Raw genomic sequence first — 23,417 nt, 5'->3', positions numbered from 1 at the left:
AGGGAGAGAGAGAATCCCAAGTATCTCTGCACTGTCAGCACACAGCCGGATGCGGGGCTTGCACCCATGAAGCTGTGAGATCATGACTTCAGCCAAAACCAAGAGTCGGACACTTAACCAACTGGGCCACCCAGGCACACTTCACACTTTTTCTCACATTCTTTGCCTTTTAGGTATAATGCTCATTTGTAGAACTACTCTTGGTAGGGTAATGCAGAGTAGAAATGGTCTGCAACTTTTTTCCCACCAGACTTAGAATCTTTGTATTTTATTCGTACATCTCTGTTAACATTCATAAAAACGTTTCTTTAGGAAAATTTTGTATCTCATTCCCTTTAGCTATATATTGGAAAAGATACCTAACTTTTATCCTGATTGCTATAGACCTTCATTTTTATTTTACATCCAAGGTAGTTAGTATATAGTGCAATACTGATTTCAGGAATAGAATCTGGTGATTCGTCCCCTACATATAACACCCAGTGCTCATCCCAACAAGTGTCTTCCCTCATGCCCCTTGCCCATTTAGCCCATCCCCACACCCACAACCCCTCCAGCAACCCTCTGTTCTCTATATTTAAGAGTCTGTTATGTTTTGTCCCCCTCCCTGTTTTTATATTATTTTTGCCACCCTTCCCTTATATTCATCTGCATGGTATCTTAAGTACCACATATAAGTGAAGTTATATGATATTTGTCTTTCTCTGACTACTTTCGCTGAGCATAATAGCCTCTAGTTCCATCCACATAGTTGCAAATGGCAAGATTTCATTCTTTTTGATTGCCGAGTAATACTGTATGTATACACACACACACACACACACACACACACAGACTACATCTTTATCCATTCAGCTGTCAATGGACATTTGGGCTCTTTCCATAATTTGGCTATTGTCAATAGCACTGCTATAAACATTGGGGTGCATGTATCCCTTCAAAACAGCACACCTGTATCCTTTGGATAAATACCCAATAATGTAACTGCTGGGTCATAGGATAGTTTTAGTTTTAATTTTTTGAGGAACCTCCATACTGTTTTCCAGAGTGGCTGCACCAGTTTGCATTCCCTCCAGCAACGCAAAAGAGATCCTCTTTCTCTGCATCCTCGCCAACATCTGTTGTTGCCTGAGTTGTTAATGTTAGCCATTCTGACAGGTGTGAGGTGGTATCATTGTGGTTTTGATTTGTATTTCCCTGATGATGAGTGATGTTGAGCATTTTTTCATGTATCTATTAGCCATCTTGATGTCTTCTTTTGAAAAGTGTCTCTTCATGTCTTTTGCCCATTTCTTCACTGGATTATTTGTTTTTGGGTGTTGATTTTGATAAGTTCTTTATAGATTTTGGATACCTACCCTTTATCTGATATGTCATTTGCAGATATCTTCTCCTGTTCCTTTGGTTGCCTTTTAGTTTTGCTAATTGTTTCCTTCACTGTGCAGAAACTTTCTATCTTAATTAGGTCCCAGTAGTTTGTTTTTGCTTTTCTTTTCCTTGCCTCCAGAGACATGTTGAGTAAGAACTTGCTGTGGCCGAGGTCAAAGAGGTGTTTGCCTGCTTTCTCCTCCAGGATTTTGATGGCTTTCTGTCTTACATTTAGGTTTTTCATCCATTTTGAGTTTATTTTTGTGTATGGTGTAAGAAAGTGGTCCAGGTTCATTCTTCTGCATGTCGCTATCCAGTTTTCCCAACATCATTTGCTGAAGAGACTGTCTTTATTACACTGGATATTCTTTCCTACGTTGTCAAAGATTAGTTGGCCATACGTTTGTGGGTCCATTTCTGGATTCTTTATTCTGTTTCATTGATCTAAGTATCTATTTTTGTGCCAGTACCATACTGTCTTGATGATTACAGCTTTGTAATACATCTTGAAGTACGAGATTGCCTCCAACTTTGCTTTTCTTTTGTAGTATTGCTTTGGCTATTTAGGGTCTTTTCTGGTTCCATACAAATCTTAGGATTGTTTGTTCTAGCCTTATGAAGAATGCAGGTATTATTTTGATAGGGATTCCATTCAATATGTAGACTGCTTTGGGTACTATCGACATTTTAACAATATTTGTTCTTCTAGTCTGTGAGCATGAAGTATTTTTCCATTTTTTTGTGTGTCTTCTTCAATTTCTTTCTTAAGCTTTCTATCGTTTTCAGTGTATAGATTCTTCTCCTCTTTGGTTAGGTTTATTCCTAGGTATTTTTATGGTTTGGTGCAATTATAAATGGGATCCATTCCTTGATTTCTCTTTCTGTTGCTTCACTATTGGTGTATAGAAATGCAGCTGATTTCTGTGCGTTGATTTTATATCCTGCAACTTTGCTGAATTCATGGATCAGTTCTAGCAGTTTTTTGATGGAATCTTTTGGGTTTTACATATAGAGTATCGTGTCATCTGTGAAGAGTAAAAGTTTGACCTCCTCCTGGCCAATTTGGATGTCTTTTATTCCTTTATGTTGTCTGATTGCAGAGGCTAGGACTTCCAATACTATGTTGAATATTGGTGGCGAGAGTGGACATCTGTGTCATGTTCTTGACCTTAGGTAGAAAGCTCTCAGTTGTTCATCACTGAGGATGATATTAGCAGTGGGTCTTTTGTATATGGCTTTTATGATCTTGAAGTACCCTTCTATCCCTACTTTCTTGAGGGCTTTTATCAAGAAAGGATGTTGTATTTTGTCAAATGCTTTCTTTGCATCTATTGAGAGGATCATATGGTTCTTGTCCTTTCTTTTATTGATGTGATGTATCACATTGATTGACTTGTGGATATTGAACCAGCCCTGCATCCCAGGTACCATGGTGAATAATGTTTCTAATATATTATTGGATCTGGTTGGCTAATATCTTGTTGAGAATTTTTGCATCCATGTTCATCAGGGAAATTGGTCTGTAGTTCTCCTTTTTAATGGGGTCTTTGTCTGGTTTTGGAATCAAGGTAATGCTGGCCTCATAGAATGATTTTCGAGGTTTTCCTTCCATTTCTATTTTTTGGAACAGCTTCAGAAGAGTGTTAATTGGATTCTTGTTTTGGGGAGATTTTTTATTACTAATTCAATTTCTTTACTTGTTATGGGTCTGTTCAAATTTTCTGTTTCTTCCTGTTTCAGTTTTAGTAGTTTATAAGTTTCTAGGAATTTGTCCATTTCTTCCAGATTGCCCAATTTATTGGCATATAATTGCTCATAATATTCTCTTATTATTGTTTGTATTTCTGCAGTGTTGGTTGTGGTCTCTTCTCTTTTGTTCTTGATTTTATTTATTTATTTATTTATTTTCCTTTTTTTTTTTTTTTTTTTTTTAATCAGACTGGCTAGGGGTTTATCAATTTTGTTAATTCTTTCAAGGAATCAGCTTCTGGTTTCATTGATCTGTTGTACTGTTTTTTTGGTTTTGATAGCATTGATTTCTGCTCTAATCTTTATTGTCTCCTGCCTTCTGCTGGCTTGGGTTTTATTTGCTGTTCTTTTTCCAGCCCTTTAAGGTGTAAGCTTAGGTTGTGTATCTGAGACCTTTTTTCCTTCTTTAGGAAGGCATGGATTATTATATACTTCCCTCTTTTGGTGCCTTTGTTGCGTCCCAGAGGTTTTGGGCTGTGGTGTTATCATTTTCATTGGCTTCCATGTACTTTTTAATTTCCTCTTTAACTTCTTGGTTAACCCATTCTTCATTCTTTAGTACAATATTCTTTATTCTTCAAGTATTTGTTGTCTTTCTAAATTTTTTCTTGTGGTTGACTTCAAGTTTTATAGCATTGTGGTCTGTAAATATGCATGCTATGATCTTGATCTTTTTGTACTTGCTGAGGGCTGATTTGTGTCCTGGTATGTGATCTATTCTGGAGAATTCCATGTGCACTGGAAAAGAATGTGTATTCTGCTGCTTTAGAATGAAATATTCTGAATATATCTGTTAAGTCCATCTGGTCCAGTGTGTCATTCAAAGCCATTGTTTCCTTATTGATTTTCTGCTTAGATGATCTGTCCATTGTTATAAGTGGGGTGTTGAAGTCCCCTACTATTATGATATTCTTGTCAATGAGTTTCTTTATGTTTCTGATTAATTGATTTATATATTTGGGTGTTCCACATTGGGAACACAAATGTTTACAATTGTTAGATCTTCTTGGTGGATAGACCCCTTAATTATGATATAATGCCCTTCTTCATCTCTTGTTACAGTCTTTATTTTAAAATCTAGGTTGTCTGGTATAAGTATGGTTACTCCAGCTTTCTTTTGGCAACCAGTAGCATGATAGATGGCTCTTCATCCTCTTATTTTCATTCTGAAGGCGTCGTTAGATCTAAAATGGGTCTCTTGTAAACAGCATATAGATGGATCTTGTTTTCTTATCAATTCTGTTACCCTGTATCTTTTGATTGAAGTGTTTGATTGGAGTTTTTAGTCCATTGACATTTAGAGTGAGTACTGAAAGATTTGAACTTCTTGCCATTGTGTTAGGCACTCCTATAGAGTTAGGAGTTTCTGGTGGTGTTTTCTGGTACTTTCTAGTCGTTGTTGCTTTTGGTCTTTTTTGTTTTCTTTCGTCTTTTCCCTCAGAGAGTCCCCGTTAAAATTTCTTGCAGGTCTGGTTTACTGGTTACCAACTCCTTTAGTTTTTGTTTGGGAAACCCTTTATCTCTCCTTCTATTTTGAATGACAGCCTTGCTAGATAAAGAATTCTTGCCTGCATATTTTTCTGGTTTAGCACGTTGAATATATTCTGCCACTCCTTTCTGGCCTGCCAAGTTTCTGTGGATAGGTCTGCTGTGAACCTGATCTGTCTTACCTTACAGGTTAAGGACTTTTTCCCCTTACTACTTTCATAATTCTTTCCTTGTCTGTGTATTTTGTGAATTTGACTGATATCCCTTGCTGATGGTCGTTTTTTGTTGATTATGATGTCCGTGTCTTTCTCCGTGTTAGGGAACTTTTCTGCTATGATTTGCCCACATAAAACTTCTACCCCTTTTTCTCTCTCTTCATCCCTCCAGGACCTCTATGATTCAGATGTTATTCCTTTTTAATGAGTCACTGAGTTTTCTAATTCTCATATCGTGCTCTGTTGCCTTAATTTCCCTGTTTTTTTTCTGTTTCACTGTTCTCCCTAAGTTTGTCTTCTGTATCGCTGATTTGATGCTCTGCTTCATCCATCCTTGCTGCTGTGGCAACCATTCAAGATTGCACCTCAGTATCGCATTTTAAATTTTGTCCTGACTAGATTTTACTTCTTTTATGTCCAGAAAGGGACATATGATTCTATGCTTTTTCAACCCCAGCTGGTATTCTTATTATCGTGATTCTAAATTCAGGTTCAGACATCTTTATTATATCTGTGTTGATTAAGTCCCTGGCTGTCATTTCTTCCTGTTCTTTGTTTTGGGTAAATTCCTGCCGAGTTCTGTGGCTCAAGTTAATGCAGATTGTTGTGTTAATCCTCAGATCAATTTTCTAGGTGTGCAAAATGGTTTCGTGATGATTTGGCTGCATTTCAGGGACGAGAGAAACAGAACTTCCATGCTGCTTTGCCATCTTACCTAACTTTAACTTTTGTCTCTAGACCTTTTTATAAAATTTCTTGTTATATATTTTTGGTTGTAACAGGATAGAGACTGCAAATAGAAAGAAATGCAACTACAGAGAAATTACTGTTATCTTGAGCATTGATTCTTTAACCATTGAGACTTTAACCATGACTGTTAATAAAAATTCATTTCATATACTGAGTGAAGTTAGCTTTATGGATTTTTCTTATTCAGGAAAGTAACACTTTTTCCAATGGTCATAGTTTAAGGTTTTACTTCTATTAATAAATGTTAACTTAATATCAGTGTTAACATTCATTAGTCATCTATCAGTCTTATTCATTAGTACCTAATATGAACTTATTTTAAACTAATTGATAAAGAATTTTTAAGAAGTTGACTCAAATTGTGAGGCCTCATTAGTTGCATATAGAAAAAATGTGATATTAGGATTAAGTGGATATAGTATAAAATAAAAAGTATCCATTCTTTTCTTTAAAAGCATTTAAAAAACATCTTGAATTCAGTAGGCTGTTTTATTCAATGAAAAATAATTTTAGAATACTTCGTCTCAATTATTCTGTAAGAGTTACCTACTTTTTCAGTTGGACAAATCAGGGTAATTCTGTAGTCTTAAACTCCAACCACTGATTTATTTTTTTAATTATATAAATGATATTAGCTCAAGGAAAATATAGTTAGAAAGGCAAATCAGTTTCAATAAAAAGTAGTACCTGTTACAACCAAGGGAAAAAAAATACTGGAATAGTATTGTTGTGGCTGGAAAACCCCTATTTCAAACATCAACCTACAGTATTACTCACTTCTTAACTTTGTTCTGCCCCTGCTAAATCCCTCTTCAGGCCCTACTTTCTTACCATGGGCCTTCTGCAGCTCTTTAAAATTCTTTTCCCTCCATATCTCCCCTCTCCATCGTTGTGTCTCTTCCTTACCCTTCCAACCAGAAAGATTGCCAGAGTGGAATAGGCAGCTCTCTGAAGCTGATGCATTTCTCCTTTGGGTAGGAAGAGTTAACCCCCCTGTTTGGGCCAGAAGGGAAATACTAAAAGCTATACCTAGACTGCTGCCTGCAGGTGTGATTGGAAGCTCTGGGTGGGGGTGGGGGGAAGAGCAGACAGAAGTATGGAATAAATGCTGAAAATGTGGAAGGGCCACGGGCAGCTGAGCTGTGCCAGCCATAGCTGTAAAGATGCCACAGCTTTGGGTGAAGCGCGAGGATGGTGGGGAGCCTGAAGCTGAAGGAAGCCATATAGCTAGTAGTTGCTAGAGAAACCAGCTCAGAGCATATCCAGGAAATGACCAATTTGCAATCCAAAGCATTAAATCGATGAATATTAATGATCCAGTTAATTTATGGTGGAAATACTTGCTGAACCAATCTCTCCTGTACCCAGAGTCAATACTGGATTAAAAATTTGGGGTAAAGTTGCATCTTTTCAGAACTCCTGTATCTCTAAAGACAAGAAAATGACAGCAAAACAAAGTTTCTAATGGAAAATGTCTGAGTGTATTTCAGTGACTTTCAAAGAAGTGAAATATAAATATAAAAGTATCAAAAGTAGTATAGTTAATTAATTTACACATGGTGAAAACTAACGTAATAGGAGCAGCTTTCTTTGGGAAAAAATCAACAATTCAGTATTAATACAAAGATTATAGCCTTTGCTGAAAAACAAAAAGTTGTTCTGGAAGATTTTTTCAAAATTATCAACAAGTCATAGAGTAGACTTATAATATCCCCAGTGGTTCTCTGATTAGTACTGAATCAGAGAGAGTAACTGGAAGAGTTTACATAAAAATACACATGCATTAATTGAGACACTTTGTTTTTTACAATAACACAAAAGTCAAATAAAATTTCTGTTTTGGTTTAGTTTTTTTAATAATTACTTCAGTAATTTTATTTATTTTTAAAATTATACTTAATACTATTAGAATACTTACAATTTTATAATTCATGTTTACTTGATTTTTTGTAACTTATAGCTTCTTGCATTGGGAAGTATTAAATATCTTATTTCACTGATTTTTAAAGAAGCAATTTAGGAATGCTGGACAATTTTTGAATAAGATTGTTCAGTATGATACAAATGCCAAAACAGCAACAGTCTTGTCATTTTGCTCCAGTACTGCAGCCATTACTTTGAGTTTCCCACTTCTTTTTTAAATTTATAGAACCTAGTAGAAACCTGATTAATACTCAGACTCTGGTACTTTTGAATATTCTGGTCTATATTTTTTCTTTAGTAAATACTAAGTTATTGCTATCTTTTTTTATGAATAGCATTCTTTTGCTGATTCATTTTTAGGCTTCAGTCCAATGTTTTTTCTCCCTAAACTTTTGACACTCGTGTGCAAACTCATTTATGCAGAGGTTTTTTGTATAGGTAAATTATGCTGCTCATAATCCTGTTAAATTTCATCTGTTCCCTCTTTCTATTTCTCAGTCCTCAAGGCCAGAAGGAATTCTACCCTGCTCTCAAGATAGCCCAATGTTGTAACGTAATTGACTGTTTTAATAAGAATGGGTCAGGTTCATGATTTAAGTTTATTTTTAATGTCAATAAAAATGTAGAGCTAAATTCTGAAGCATATTACCTATTGTGCATCTTTCATGTGCAAACAAACCACTGATAACTTTTAATTTTAGAATGACTCCCAGCAGATTGTGCAAAAAATAAAAAGAAATGAAGCTTTTTATTTCTCACTAAGAAGTTGTAATAACAGCAGCATATTTTATAATCTTACTTTACCATTACTAATGTTCTTGAGTGCAGGAACCACCTTGGATCACAACTGGAATGATCCTAGCAATATCCACGTTGGTAGGGTGGGATTTTGCAGAGACATTGTTGTAAAGCTGATGTTCTCAAGTAGAATCTCTAGACCGGCTACTTTCTTCTCAGCCTACTCTCTTACATTATTTATGTGTCGACCTCATGTGATAATGTTCTGGACTTTAATCCTCTGTGTCCAAGAGCACAGCACAGTGCTTTGTAGACAATAAACTCCATAAATGTTGAGTTGAATTCTATGAATTTACAATTTACTATTACAGAAGAAAATGCTATTAGTTCAGAAGTGTTTTAAAATGTAATATTTTGGGTGCGCCTGGGTGGCTCAGTCAGTTAAGTGTCCAACTCTTATTTTGGCTCAGGTCGTGATCTCATGGTTCAGGAGACCGAGCCCTTCATTGGGCTCTGAATTGATAGCACGGAGTCTGCTTGAGATTCTCTCTCTCCCTCTTTCTGTGCCCTTTCCCCACTCACCCTCTCTCTCTCAAAAGAAATAAACCTTAAAAAAATGTAATGTTTTGACAAAAGTAATACATGGGTATCATTTAAAATGCAAATGGTATTGAAAACTTCATGTAGAAACCATCAATACTCTCCCTTTTCCTCCCCATCTTTCAGTCTTTGTCTGTAGACAGCTACCCTCAACTCTGCCAACTGGTTTTCCTAACATTTCCTCTAGTTTTTTAAGTAATGTGTGTATGCTATTTTTTGATTTGCCAGTTTCAGACATTATCTTGGCATCTAACACAGAAGATAAAGACTTAGCTTTCTCATATCACCTTCGCTTTCTCTTTCCACCCTTTACAGTGAAGTCATGAATTTTGGTCAGTGTTTAGTTTTAACATTATTATCACTATATAAATAAGTTTACCACTGAGTCTTGCAATATATGATGATAATTACCTCTCTTGTATAATCTTTGTTTTTCTTATGATGTGGATGATCATTTTTATTTGCCCATTCTTTTGTACAGGCAAAATATTGTTACTTTTCCAGAGGCTCCAACATTTTTCTACCTACTTAATAAGTTCATTATATGTTCAAACACAGTTCCTTTTTATTTCTCTTCATTTTTTTTTCCAGAGTGTTTACTATTTTTCTCTGTTGTGTTCAGGTTGCTTCTTAGACCTCTTGACTTCTTAGAGACTTCTCTTTTCTTCTTTTCTTCTTTTGGAGTCTCCTTTTATCCAGACCCCTTGTCTTCCTTCTTGGATTACTCCCTTGTTTGGTTGGTGACTATCTTTTAGTAACTACTTGAATAAAAGTTCATGGGTCATAATTTTTTTTGAGTTCTTGCTTACCTGAAAATATCTTTACTTGATTGACAAGTCATAAATACTTCTAGGTTGAAAACTATCTACCTTTGGAATTTTGAAGATGTTACTTTATTGTCTTCTACATGGTCGTGTTCCTATTGAGAAATCTAATGCCTATTTTTATCCTTTGTAGTGCTTTATTTTTGGTTTATTTGATTTTACTCTGTTCTGGAATATTTATCTCCAGAAGCTTTACTCTGAATCATAGTGTGTATGTATTTGCTGTTCTCTCCCTCTGCCCCCAGTTTTTTAAGTTGTCCATTCAATGAGCCATTTCAATATAAGATTCACATTCTTACATCTGAAAATTTTTATCTCTTTAAGAATTTCTTTTCCTTTCTCTTTTTTTCTCTTTCTAGAACTTTTATTAATTATATATTGGTTTTTCTGGACAGAATACCCAATTTTCTTTCCTATTTCCATATTGTTTTTTGTTCTAGTTTCTGGACAATATCTGGCATTTTATTTTAAGCCCTTTTATGGTATGTTTAAAATTTGAGTTCTCATGTACTTAATTTTAAAAAGTCTTTTTCTTGTTAATCAATTGTTCCTTTATCAAAGCATTGATTATTTCTATGAGAATATTAATGACAGCAAGCTTTCTTTTGTTCTCTGCAATGTTTTTTTGTTTTTTGTTTTTTGTTTGTTTGTTTTTTCCTGCTGGGCTCTTTTTTCCTCTTTGCTTGCGTTAGTCTTTCTTTTCATCTTAGATTTTTTCCTATTTTGAGGGTTGCAATAAATAAACCTCCTTACCCACCCAGTTGAGAAATAAACGTAAAAACACACAGATGGAAATAAATAACAGGTAAAAGCTTGATTGAAGGATATGACTTTTTAGATCTATGGCCAGGTGAGTTTTCTGATACATAACCCAGAATTGAATTTCCCCCTCTTGAATGAAGAGCTAGGCAACTGAAAAGCTAGGCCCTGTTGGGGCAGGGCCCTTATCACATTGCAGAGAGCATAAATTCTGAGAACCTGCCAGCTCAGAGGAAGGTTGGGGAGAAGGATCTGATCAACAAATGCCTTGTTTCTTCTCCAGACTAGCTCAAAGAGTGACAGCTGGGAGAAGGAAGCTACAGGTGTTACTGAATTAAAGTCTTACATGTGTAAACATAAGACCGTGGAAATGCAGAGTCCCTGCTCGCCTCAACACCTTTTCTTAAATGTCTAGTTACTCGTTTCTGTCTGTCCTGTTTTAAATGGGAAGCTTTGTGGACTTTAGTCTAATATACTGTCTGGCAAGCTGTACTTGTAAAGTGGTGGAGTGACAAGTCAACATTTTGCTTGTGAGCTCCTGTCCCTACCTCTGCCTCAATATCAGGACCAAGCTGTTTTCTCTGGGGGCATTCAGTTTTTCAAAAGCGGAATCCTTTCATCTTTCTTGGGAAGCATTTATACCTCCTAGCTTTCTGGCTACAGCACTTGGAGTTGGACCTTTCAGTATATAGACCTCTATTTAATCCCCCAGTTTTAGCCCCAGCTTCAGTGCTACCTTTCGGTGTGCCTGATGACACCAGTAGGATGGGACTCTTTTTCAGCTTCCTCCCCCCAAAATGAGAACAGCCTCCTGGCTGTGAGGGGCGGATGGTGGGGTGAAGACCTTTATTTAGTTGTCTCCTCCTTTTCTAAACATCCATGCGTCCAGTCCTAGTTTAACCTGGATCTCACCGTCATCTTCTAATACCACATAGTAGTGCTTTTGCAGGCACCCAGTGGACCCTTCCTGTCCGGTACCAACTCAGTTACTGTTCCACCATCGTCTCTTCTTCTAAAATGTCAAAAACTGTCATTATTAATTGTTTCTGCTTTTGTTGACCTTTTTTTATTCCTTTGTTGTAGATTTAGGTTTTAGGAAGGAGAAGAAATAGATGGAATTGGTCAAGTGACCACATGTAACTGAGAGTCTTACAGGTTTTATTTTCACATAAACACCAACGTCCTTAATGGTCTGCAATATATTCTGAAAACTTGTAAACTATATATTTACCATTTATCACTTGTTGGCATTAACAGATTATTCTAGTTTTGTTTATCTCACATAACTGGAAATTCTGTCATTACCTACAAATGGGATTAAAAGGAAAATAGGCATGTTGATTTGCTGGAGAAATTCAACTGTTTTACTTTTGAAAACATTTCCCATGAAAGAGTAGTGGATGTACTTCTAGAGAGGCTTTAAAATAATAGGCATATGGTTAATTATATTGTTTTGTTGTCTTACAGAAAGGAGAAAGTTGGCAAAGCAGCCTGAAGTAGTTTCTGTTGATGAACTCAAAAATCTGTTAGTACTCACAAGGGAACACTTTGTAGATCATTTTGATGCTTTTCTTCCTAAAACAATTTCAATAAAGACAGACAAAATTAAAACCTCCGATATGTCAAATGGTAAGTTTTTTGTTGGTTTAAATATTGGTTCTTTTTGTATGTTTGGCATTTATTATAGTGATTTATCATTAAAACTAATAAAATGTTGGTCAAATCAAGATGTATCTTATAAATTTAATTAGTGATATATATTTGCATAGTCAAGTATGGTGTATATATGATGAACTATTTCTCATCATTTGAATATTAAAAAGTTTCTGATCACTCCTTTTCTTTTTCTAAGTTTGTTTGAGAGAGAAAGAGCTCATGCATGTGTGTGTGTGGCGAGCAGGGGAGGAGCAGAGAGAGAGGGAGAGAGAGAAAATCCCAAGCAGGCTCCATGCTGTCAGCACAGAGCCCGACACGGGGCTTGATCTCACAAATGGTGAGATCATGACCTGAGCTGAGTTAAGAGTCAGATGCTTAACTGACTGAGCCACCCAGGCATCCCAATCACTCCTTTCTTTAAGGAGGTTTTTGAGCAGAGGGAGAAGCATTTTAAGGTGGTTCCTCTTACTGCTTTTACGAAGCGACTAGAAAGGGTGGATTTCTATTAAGTTACGTTTTTATAAGATAAGAATAGTAGGACCTATGCAGTAAATTTACTGTAGTTAAAACTATATACAGTAAGATGCGCCACATTTGCCATTCATTGTAGCAGGAACAGTCACCAGACTTCACTGAAGGAGCAGGATATCATTTCTGTATTCATTTGCATTTTTTTCCTATTTTCCTGGTTCCTATTCTTGTGATGAATTTGAATGGAGTGAAGCTTTACAGGATCTAACAAGAAAGCATTTGGTGATTGCCTAGCATTTTAAAAGTCCAGGATAATTTTTTGTTTTTATTCCATGAGAATCCTTTTTTATTCCATAGGTTAATAAGAAAATGACCAAAGAATCAAGTTAACAGTAATGTTTGTTGAATGAGTTTTCTGTTTTTGACACCATAAAGGTACACAAAAACTTTGTGTCTTATGATCTGTTTTGAAAGCAAAATGCAAATACAGCATGCTGTGACATTTCAAGAGCCCAGGCCCTGGAGCTAGAGTGCCAGGGCTCAAATCTGAGTTTTGTCGCTTGTTAGCTGAATGTCTTTGGGCAGTTTTTCCGCCTCCTCATGCTTCTGTTTCCTCATGTTTTAAATGGGATTAATATCACCCACTTACTAGGGTTATTGCGAGGAGTAGATGAGTTGATGCATAAGCAACACAATGGATTCCAAAAACCTGTGAGCTGTTATTTGTATTATCATTATCATCATCATTACGTATCAGTAACAAAGTTCAATAGCAATGCAGAGTAATGTCAAAGATGTTGGAGACAGTGTAAGGTTCCTTGTAAATGGGGGATATGTTCAATAAAGAGACATAGGTTCTTGGTTGCATCATGGACTCTGGAACCAGACTAACAAGGTGGAAGCCGCTCTGCAGCTTACTTGCTATATGACTTTGGGCAAGTTTTCTAACCTCTCTGAGCTTCAAGTTATTTTTAATATTTAAATCGGATATGACAAAGGTTGTTATGAGGATTAAATGAATTATTTATAAATTGCTTAGAAAGTTGCCTAGTATGCATATATTTTCACTGTTATGTGGATCCTGAGAAACTTAACAGAAACCCGTGGGGGAGGGGAAGGGAAAAAAAAAAATAAAGAGGTTAGAGTGGGAGAGAGCCAAAGCATAAGAGACTCTTAAAAACTGAGAACAAACTGAGGGTTGATGGGGGGTGGGAGGGAGGGGAGGGTGGGTGATGGGTATTGAGGAGGGCACCTTTTGGGATGAGCACTGGGTGTTGTATGGAAACCAATTTGACAATAAATTTCATATATTGAAAAAAATAAAAAAATAGACAAAAAAAAAGAAAGTTGCCTGGTATGAAGTGCCATATATTAGTTTTTAAGTTAATGAATGTGAGTTTAGAGGAAAGGAATATAACAAGGGTAGGATAGTCACAGAACACTTTGTTAGGAGCCAAGGGACTCTGATGTAGGTCTTGAGTGATTCATGGGCTCTAGAGAGAGCGGAGAAGATTGGATTTTCCAGGGAGAAGAAGTAATATACCCAGAGTCATGGAGGTTAGAAAGGGCAAACTGAGACCAAGAGAGAAGTTGGCCTAATCAGAGGATTTGTACAGGAGATAACAGTTGGAAGGTAGGAAGGGCTGAAATAATAGTTTTTTTGCAAGTAAGGATATGTATCTTCTAGTTACCCATACAAAGTCAAGTTCTAGGACACTGTTAACACACTGAGTTATGGGGTGCTCATCTTAAAATGTAAATCAGATTATATCACTCCTTTGCTCAAACCTTTGCCATTACTTTCCATTATACATAGAATGTGTCATCCTTAACATGGCTTACAAAAGCCCTACATGATGTCTGCCCTCATACTAGCTTCTAGAATTCTAGCTTCCTCCTGTGTCACATTTCTGTTTCCTTAGTACCACAGAGAGTCTTTCCGTTCCTTGAGCACATCACATCCCTTTCCATCTCAGGAACTATATACATGCAGTATCCTCTTTCTGGAATACTTTTCTCCCAGTCTTTTCCTGATGAACTGACAGCTATTCTTCAGACTTTGACTTAAATGTTAACTTCCTGAAAAAGGTTTTCCCAGACCTTCCTCACTTTAAGTTGATTCCTTTTGTACTCATTTTCTGTATCTTTCTTTGAATTATTTTTTACATTTTAAATTATATACTATGTATGTAATTTTTTATTAATTGTGTGTCTTTATTCTGAACCATATGTTCTTTGAGAATAAGGAGTGTGCCTGCTTACTGTCTCCAATACCCTAGAGCTTAGTACAGTACCTGGCACATAGGAATTCATTTCTCCCCAAGTAATGTTGAACAAATGAAAGAAACCTTGAAGTTTTTTTTTTTTTTTTTTTTTTGGAGCCCGAACTGAAATTTGACAGGTTATATATTTGAACATGACTCCTCTAAGAATGAAGTTTTGATTTTTAACATTCTTTGTAGCTTTTGTTTCAGTAAATACATCTATATGTGAATTATACAGCAAAGGAAGCAATAGGTCAATCATGTTTCATATTGTGACCCATTGTTTAACAAACACGCTCATTAGGAATTATTGACAATCGTTAGAGTTATTGATCTGCTTTCTTTTTCTTTCTTTTTTTTTTTTTATAAAATCTCTAGCATATATAACAAATAAAAATCAGCATGGAGAAAATGTCTTGATCTAACCATTTTATATAATCATTGCCACAGAGTTGCTAAAAACTTACAGTGCCAAATGTGATATCTGAACTCCAAAATGCAGTAACTGTCTCCTTCACCTCAGACCACTGGGGACATAAACACACTGTATAAATGGGTTTTCTAGGTAATTTTATAAGATCACAGTTTTATTATTTCAAATATTTTAGTAAGAATCTCCTAGTATGTGTTTATAATTCTTGCTTTATTAAACAGAATATGCCAATTACAATATAACCTTTTCTTTGTGATCTATTCATATTTATGTATGTCAGGTTATAATGGCCTATATTACTATCCACATATTATCATCTGCAGTATTACTTCCTTTTTGTTTGCTGTGATTTGTGTAGGGAAGGTTTTGAATCCCTATTTCCCTATAGAATCACTTTTATTTCTTTGTTTCTCCTGTAAAGTAAAACACTTTTTTTTTTAAAGAAGCAATGTTCTTGGTTTCTCAGAGGCCCTTTTTGTGCTTTTTGGTTGTCAGCATGTCCTGGTGTCCTGACTGCCACAAAGATAAAATATTGTGTCTTATTTTACTGTAAGAATTCAATTCGATTATTCCCCAAAAGTGCATCTGAATGTTTGTTTAGCCTCTGTCATTTATATTTATGTAAATTGTGTAGCTGGAGTGAACAATTAATTATATTGTAATATTTAGGAACAATAATGTTTACTTTTATTTAACATTCTTGTATTCTTTTGTGAACTCAGCGTGTAAATGTTCAGATCTGCTAATGATATTTTCTTTATACTTTTAGTGGAAAGCCATGTCAACATTAAAAAGTAGATTATTTCATTATAAAGCTACTGCTGTATAAAATATTTCAGTACCCTTAAGAAATGAGAAGTGGTATTTTTGGATGGTGTTTGCTGGGAACCATCCACTGTAGTAATTAAAGATATTTTAAAATGTTCAAGGTTAAATAGCTTAATAAATAAAGGGAAAAGAACATGTAATTGGCTTCTATTTTCATTTATGTTTATTTTTTTTCTTTCTCGTATGTAAAAACTCCTTTACTAAATCATCATTTTGTAAGACCCCCAAAGTATAAAATGGGTATTTTTGTCAGAGCTGATGGTTAGTCAAACAACTAATGTCCATTAATTTTCAGTTAATTTATTAGAACAGTGTGTAATAGTTCAAAAAAAATTTTTTAAATAAGATAGTTTTGGAATCCCAAAAGTAGTACAGTTAGTAATTTTTCCAGTGTTAAATAGTTTCGGTGTACTAATAATTTATCATTTGAATGGAAGCTGTCTCTTTAGGTTTTTGATGAGAATTATGATGTTTTAGCAATCTCTGTGTTGGTTCATTGTAACATAGTAACTAGAAAGATAAGGACACTCTCACATAAAATATTTTACTAGCTGTGAAATAACACTTAATGTTAGCGATTTACTTGAAGATGTATATGTTAAGGCATCTTACGTCAATGGATAAGTGAGAATTCTTTCTAAGGTAACCTTTATCTGAGAACATCATATGTTATTTACTATATTATCATACTTTTGAGAATGAAGTAATCTCTTTTCAAGATATGAAATTTTCCAAATAATGCTATTAATTCCTGTTCCTGGAATGAAAATCACATAGTATATCCAGTATATTCTCCATACAGTTGCCTCCTTTTCATTTAGTTTCACGAAAAAATAACAAAGTTACGCTTTTATTCACAGGAGTCCTCATAGTGCTAATTCGTTTTCTGAATTCTAGGGCATAACTTTTTTCTTTCTTTCTTTTTTAAGTTTATTTATTTTGGAAGAGACAGAGACATGGGTGAGTGGGGAAAGGACACAGTGAGAGGGAGACAGAGAATCCCAAGTAGGCTTTGCACTGCTATTGCAGAGCCTGATGTCAAACCCAGGGATCTGTGAGATCATGACCTGAGATGAAACCAAGAGTCGATGTCAACCGACTGAGCCACCCAGGTCCCCCTAGTGCATAACTTTTCTTATGAGGAAACAGTAAAGTAGGCAAAGCTTAACAGTGTTTTTTTTTTTTTTCATTTCCAAAAAACTTTTTTTTTAATGTTTATTTTATTTTTGAGAGACAAACAGGAAGTGGGGGGGGGGAGGCGCAGAGAGAGGGAGACACAGAATGCAAACAGGCTCCAGGCTCTGAGCTGTCAGCACAGAACTGGATGCGGGGCTTGAACTCATGAACTTTAAGATCATGACCTGAGCTGAAGTAGTACGTTTAACTGACTGAGCCACCCAGGCGCCCCCCAAAAACTTTTCAATGGCATTTTGCTTGGGCCATCAGAGATATCCTTAATGAATGCCTGAGATAAGTACTATGCAATTAACCCAACATGGCTTTATATATATACATGTACACATGCACATGGATGGATGGATGGATCTACATGTATGCATTTTTATGTAACAAAATTTAATATGTTAATCACTTTCAGTACTTATATATGTTTCTTTTGCTTTAGACATCAGTTCAGTGGAACCTGGTTCTTCAAGTCTAATGGAAACCAATCCCCTGGAATGGCCAGAAAGGCATGTTCTTCAAAATTTGGAAAGTTTTGAAAAAGCTAAACAAAAAATGAGGTAATATTTAAATAGCTCAGTATTTTTAAATGAACATTTTTTTTCTTATCCTTAAGTTTAGTGTTTATGAAATACAGGTAGTTTCTAGTTTTATTAAAAGGAAATATATGCAGGGGCGCCTGGGTGGCTCAGTCGGTTAAACATTTGACCAACTCAGGTCATGATGTCACAGTTTGTGGGCTCAAGCCCTGCGTCAGGTTCTGTGCTGACAGCTCAGAGCCTAGAGCCTGCTTTGGATTCTGTGTGTGTCTCTCTCTCTGCCTCTCTCCCCTGCTCACACCCTCTGTCTCTCTCTGTCTCTCAAAAAGTGAATTAAAATGTTTAAAAAATTAAAAAAAAAAAAGAAGGAAATCTATGCATCCTATAAGCAGTAGGTAGAGTATTTACAGAGTAGAATGTTGAGAAAGTAACTGTTCTTCCTGACCTTCTACTTGTACCTTCTGGATGTACATAATCATAGTTAACATTTTAGTGGATGCCTTTCCAGACCATATGGGTGTCAGAAAGTAGACTAGAGACAGTAAAGTATCCCCTCAACTGAGAAGGCACTTTGAGATGGAAAAACAAAGCAAGCCACTCCATACCTTCTACACAGTTTTGTTCAGCGTAACTCACTGACAGGGTTTCAGGCTGATGACAATCCAGTGCTTAGCTATTCTCCACAAAGTCTGGACCTTAATCCACAGATTTTGTAGAGTGAGGGGATAGGCAGAGGTCATTGTAAGAGGTCAAAGTGTTTAACATTTAGCAGACCTCATGGAGCCATCTGTGTGCCAGAGGTCGAGAGAGGGGAAGAAACTGCTATCTCTACTAGTTTTCTGAACAACTTTAGGGAAGATCAGAACAAGCCTTTCCACATTCTGGTCAGGGCATATGTTAACCTCTGAGAGGCTTGAAACACGAGAGAAGTCGTCGCATGAACTAGATGGAGCCAAAGATGGGATCAGTATTATCAGAACTCCTACATCTGGGATACTTTCTTGACCTTTGCTTTCATCTTTTTTGTTGTTGTTTTTTTTTGATAGCCCTGTTTTAAATTCCTAATAATTCTTTTTTGTTCTCAGCTCCCATTTTTTTCATTAGCAACCTCTTCTTTTATTAATAATGAGAATTCAGGAGATACTAACGGGATGTTAATTGGAATCTTCTTTTAACTTGTTATATCTGTTCCTTGGATATCTCATTATCCTTTGGATCTGTTCTGTTTGTTCCTCTGGTGTTTTTCTCTTATGTGTATCTTTCCCCCAGTGCCTGTCTGGTGGTCCTTGATTGTTTCTAGCTTGGAATTGAGTACCAAGCTGCTTTATATAGGTAGTTGGTGTTTATTTTCTCTAAGTGTAGACCTGTTGCCTGCCTGCTGTCACCTGAATGTTGGGGGGGGGGAGATGCAGGGTGGAGCATCCCTGGTAGACTTCACTGTAGGGCACCTGTGAGGGTTCCAAAAGGGAGGCAGCCTTGGTCCTTCACTCAACACTGCAATAACAGGGCTTTATTCTAGGGGCATTGACACTGAGACTGGGACAGACACAGTTCTGGATCTTCAAAGGGAACAGTTTCTCTGTTTTTCACTTGGAGATAAAATTGCAAGGGTAAAGGGAGGTGTGAGAGGGTGACACTTGAACAGCTGTTCTAGTAGGGTTCTTAAAATACATTGCCTGATTTCTGCCCATTGCCACTCAGCCCAAGTGTAGTCTCACCATGGCTTTGTGGGATGGGAGGAAGACAGATTCTATGTTTTTTTGTAGACTTCTCTCTAGCTCTCATTTACATGCTTGCTCTAGTTTATTCCTTTTGTTTGGCCCACCGTTTTTTCACCTTTCATTTCTTAACCTTCTTATGAATTTAGTGACTGGCACTTCATCATTGTGATTTCCATTTGTTTTGAGTGGGGAGGTTAACATGTATGTTTAATGCACCATCATCTTGAACTAGAAGCTTGTTTGTCATTCAAGATCTAGATCAAATACCACCTTTCTCTTAAGTTGTTCATAAATGTTGCAACTCAGTGTTCTCTTTCTTCATTAAGCACCCAAGGACTATATCATTACTTCCTTCATGAAACTTGTTTTATTGTACTTTTTATACCTCATTATGCATTGGTGTATCTGTCTCCTTTCACTGCCCTCACCTCCTTCCTCCTACTCAAGGCAGACCTGTATACTAAATTACAAGCAGTGATTATGAGTCTATACATTATCATCAGTGAACTCTTTTTAGTATCTCACGATGATATTTACAAAGTCATTGCTCAAATACTTATGAGTGTATCACCATATGGGTAGATATCATCGAATTCTTGGTTAGGAACAAAAGTTATGTTGCAGATATTCAGATTTGTATTTTGTTAAAACAGGCTTAACTGGATCATTAAGGAATATCCCATAGTGAAATTCAGAAGTCATAAGAATTTGGCTTTGGACAAACTCACCTGTTGTGTGACTTTGTTGCCTCATCTTTAAGATAAGAATAACAATCCCAGTTCTGCTTCAAAGTTGTCAGTGTTTAATGAGATAATGTACAAAAAAATACTTTGTAACCTTGAAAACACTGAACAAAATAAAGTGCTATTATTTAATTAATTTATTTAGTTATTTTAACCTAAGTCCTATCCTGTGTATATTTTAGCTATATATTGGTGGTGTAATTTATCATAAACTGGACTTTTAAATTGCTTTGGGAGGCACCTGAACGGTTCATTTGGTTGAGCATTTGGCTCCTGATTTTGGCTCAGGTCATGACCTTGTGGTCCAGGGTATTGAGCTTCCCATAGGGCTCTGTGCTGACAGCATGGAGCCTGCTTGCGATTCTCTCTCTCTCTCCCTCTCTCTCTCTGCCCCTTCCTTGCTCATGTATGTGTGTGTGTGTGTGTGCATGTGTGCGTATGCACGCATGCTCTATCTCTCAAAAAAAAAAGCTTAAAAAAATTTAAAATATTGCTTTGATATCCTTGTGTCCAGGGTTCTATGTAAATGCAAATTATACACATCCCCATTGCATCTAGCCTATAAGATGACTGGGAGTTATATTCATTAAGAAACCTTTGTGAGTCACTGTTAGAGAATAGCTATGTAGAAATTAAACTCATAATGTAGCTCCTGCCCTCCTAGGGAATGAAGTTTAGAGAAAATATTTGTGTATTTTCTTGTTTCACTCTTTTTATTAGATTTATATTTTCAATTTAAAAATAAAGGGGATAGGAGGGGGAGAGGGGCACTGTTGGTAGATTATTGATCTTTAATGTATAGAAATAGGAGTCTAAAACCATAATGTCAACATTTTAATCATATAATCGCCACTAAAAATGCTGGATTGGAGTAATAAAATAATCAGGGAATAGGTGAATTACTATGAAGTCAGGAAATTAATTTTCTGTGCAGGTATTGAAAGATTTGCACTTTGGTGACAGAGCAGTAGCATGATCTGTGATAGTGCTTGATAAAACCATTAGCATTCTCTGGAACTACAGTATTTTCCTTTTTCTAGTTTTTAAACTTCTGTGAGTTTTTGGGTCCTTTGCAGAGTGATAGAGTAGAAATAGTACCTAATCAGAGTCACTCTAGTTCTGACTGTCATTTTATTTTATTTTTAATTTTTTTTAACGTTTATTTATTTTTGAGACAGAGAGAGACAGAGCATGAATGGGGGAGGGGCAGAGAGAGAGGGAGACACAGAATCTGAAACAGGCTCCAGGCTCTGAGCAGTCAGCACAGAGCCTGACGTGGGCTCGAACCCACGGACCGCGAGATCATGACCTGAGCCGAAGTTGGATGCTTAACCGACTGAGCCACCCAGGCGCCCCCTGACTGTCATTTTAAATGGCTGTGTCACCCTGGGCGTATGGCTTGTAATGCAAACCAATGTGTGTTAGTGTCTTTATCTGAAAATTAGTAATAATGATTGTTTTCTGGGCTCGGTATGCTGACTTTCACTTTAGAAAGTACTTATTTTCAGGTGGTAACTTCATTTTGAAAGAAGAACTATTCTGTCTTTGTTAAGGAAATTTGTGAGGATTAAGAACATATTGTATGTAAAGTAGTTTAAGAAGTATAAACTCTTGTATATATTTCAACTGTAATAATGATTCAGTGCTTATTCATAATGTTATAATCATGGCTAAGAGAAACCTTGGGGAGATTTCTGATTACTGTCTCATTTCATGGTTGTGCCTCAGGTAATCTTTCAAATTCATAGAAAATTGGAACATTTAGTCCCTACTGTCAAAATTTATGAGATTATGGGGTTTCCGAACGTACAAAAAAGTTTAGATTTAAGTTTTATAGAATTGATAACTTCACACTCCTAAATAATCATGCCATCACTTATAAAGAATAGAATTATGTTTATATTAGTTAAGTAGTAGCATTATTGCTGTGGTAACTGCAAGTTTCACCGTGACCTACAGGTTTTTAAAAATATACTTGTATACTAAATGATTCACAAAGATTTTACATTATTTTCTTTCCTAAATAATAATTCTGTAGTTTTCTTTGTCTGTTGTTCTCGTTTCTGCTCACATCACCTTTTCCTGACTACGGTGAATTCTAATCCATTTTTAATTAATCTACATAACACTATTTCTCAGAACTGGTTCATTACCTCGTTCATCTGAACAGTTGCTGGGCCACAAAGAGGGTCCACGGGATTCAGTCACCTTATTGGATGCTAAGGAATTGCTGAAATTCTTTACTTCAGATGGATTACCAGTTGGAGATCTTCAACCTTTACAGATTCAAAAGGGGTAAGTTATAAACTTGTAATTGCCAGTTAACTTCTTAAAAATCATTTGTAAAGCACATTGCATCTCATTTCTTTAGTCAGTTGATGCCCTCTGCTGCTTGGGCAAAATTCTCAAGGATGATCCCAGTGTTCCTCACATTTTACCTTAGCCAATGTGCTACTGTTTTGTGGTATTGAATATAGGGAAAACAAGAAAGCAACCTCTGTTTACTCCCTGTAGAAGTCAGTAGCTTCTACTTTGTATACAAAGGACAATGCTTATTTAGAAAGAATTAAATTTGACTTGTAAAAAAGTTTTAATTCTTTTATCTGCGTTATTCTTTGGTTTTGATTTTGCCATTACCTGTCATGACACTGTCAGTCATGCCCAATATTAGCAAAAAGCACAGCCTTTCAACTGAAGAGAATGGAAAAGTACAATAAAAATGTTTTTGAAACTGTAATATTACTAAGAACTCAGTGTCTATATGAATAGTTTATAACTGATTTGACTTCCAAGACAACTTCCATTAAGTGACTAGTTAATATAATACTGGATGTTGCTAAAGTTGACTTAATGAATAGGTAAAATTGTGACATCGGTTACTCATGAGATTTGAATCATTTGTTCACCATCCCGATTTCTTTTTAATGTTAATCCATTATTTTGAAAACCTCCCAGAGGACCTTAAAAATTATAGATCACTTTAATCACTTTTACAAAACTTGTTTTGGCAAATATTGATTTTAAAGGTAAATTTTGGAAGGCATTTCTTTCAAGGTAGTTATATTTCACAAATAATCCCGGAGCTTATTGCCTTTATGTACATGTTCATGAGAGGGAGGCAGGGAGGGAGAGAGAGGGAGAGAGAAAAGGAACAACTTTGAAAACT

At 36.0% G+C, this 23,417-nt stretch overlaps 1 protein-coding gene across 3 annotated transcripts in view; it reads left to right on the top strand.

Moving 5' to 3' along the window:
• The window catches only part of MTBP (MDM2 binding protein), a 78,882-nt gene that overhangs the window by 38,791 nt on the left and 16,674 nt on the right, over positions 1-23,417 (top strand). For all 3 annotated transcript variants that reach the window (XM_027063979.2, XM_015075829.3, XM_027063980.2), the window contains exons 14-16: positions 11,882-12,043; positions 17,691-17,808; positions 22,391-22,546. In XM_027063979.2, the coding sequence (XP_026919780.1) occupies positions 11,882-12,043; positions 17,691-17,808; positions 22,391-22,546 (436 nt within the window). The remainder of the gene's footprint in view (positions 1-11,881; positions 12,044-17,690; positions 17,809-22,390; positions 22,547-23,417) is intronic.

Source organism: Acinonyx jubatus, chromosome F2 (genome assembly GCF_027475565.1).
Source record: "Acinonyx jubatus isolate Ajub_Pintada_27869175 chromosome F2, VMU_Ajub_asm_v1.0, whole genome shotgun sequence".
Lineage (NCBI taxonomy): Eukaryota > Metazoa > Chordata > Mammalia > Carnivora > Felidae > Acinonyx > Acinonyx jubatus.
Note: the sequence above shows the minus strand (reverse complement) of the source record. Positions and strands in the feature narration are given on the sequence as shown.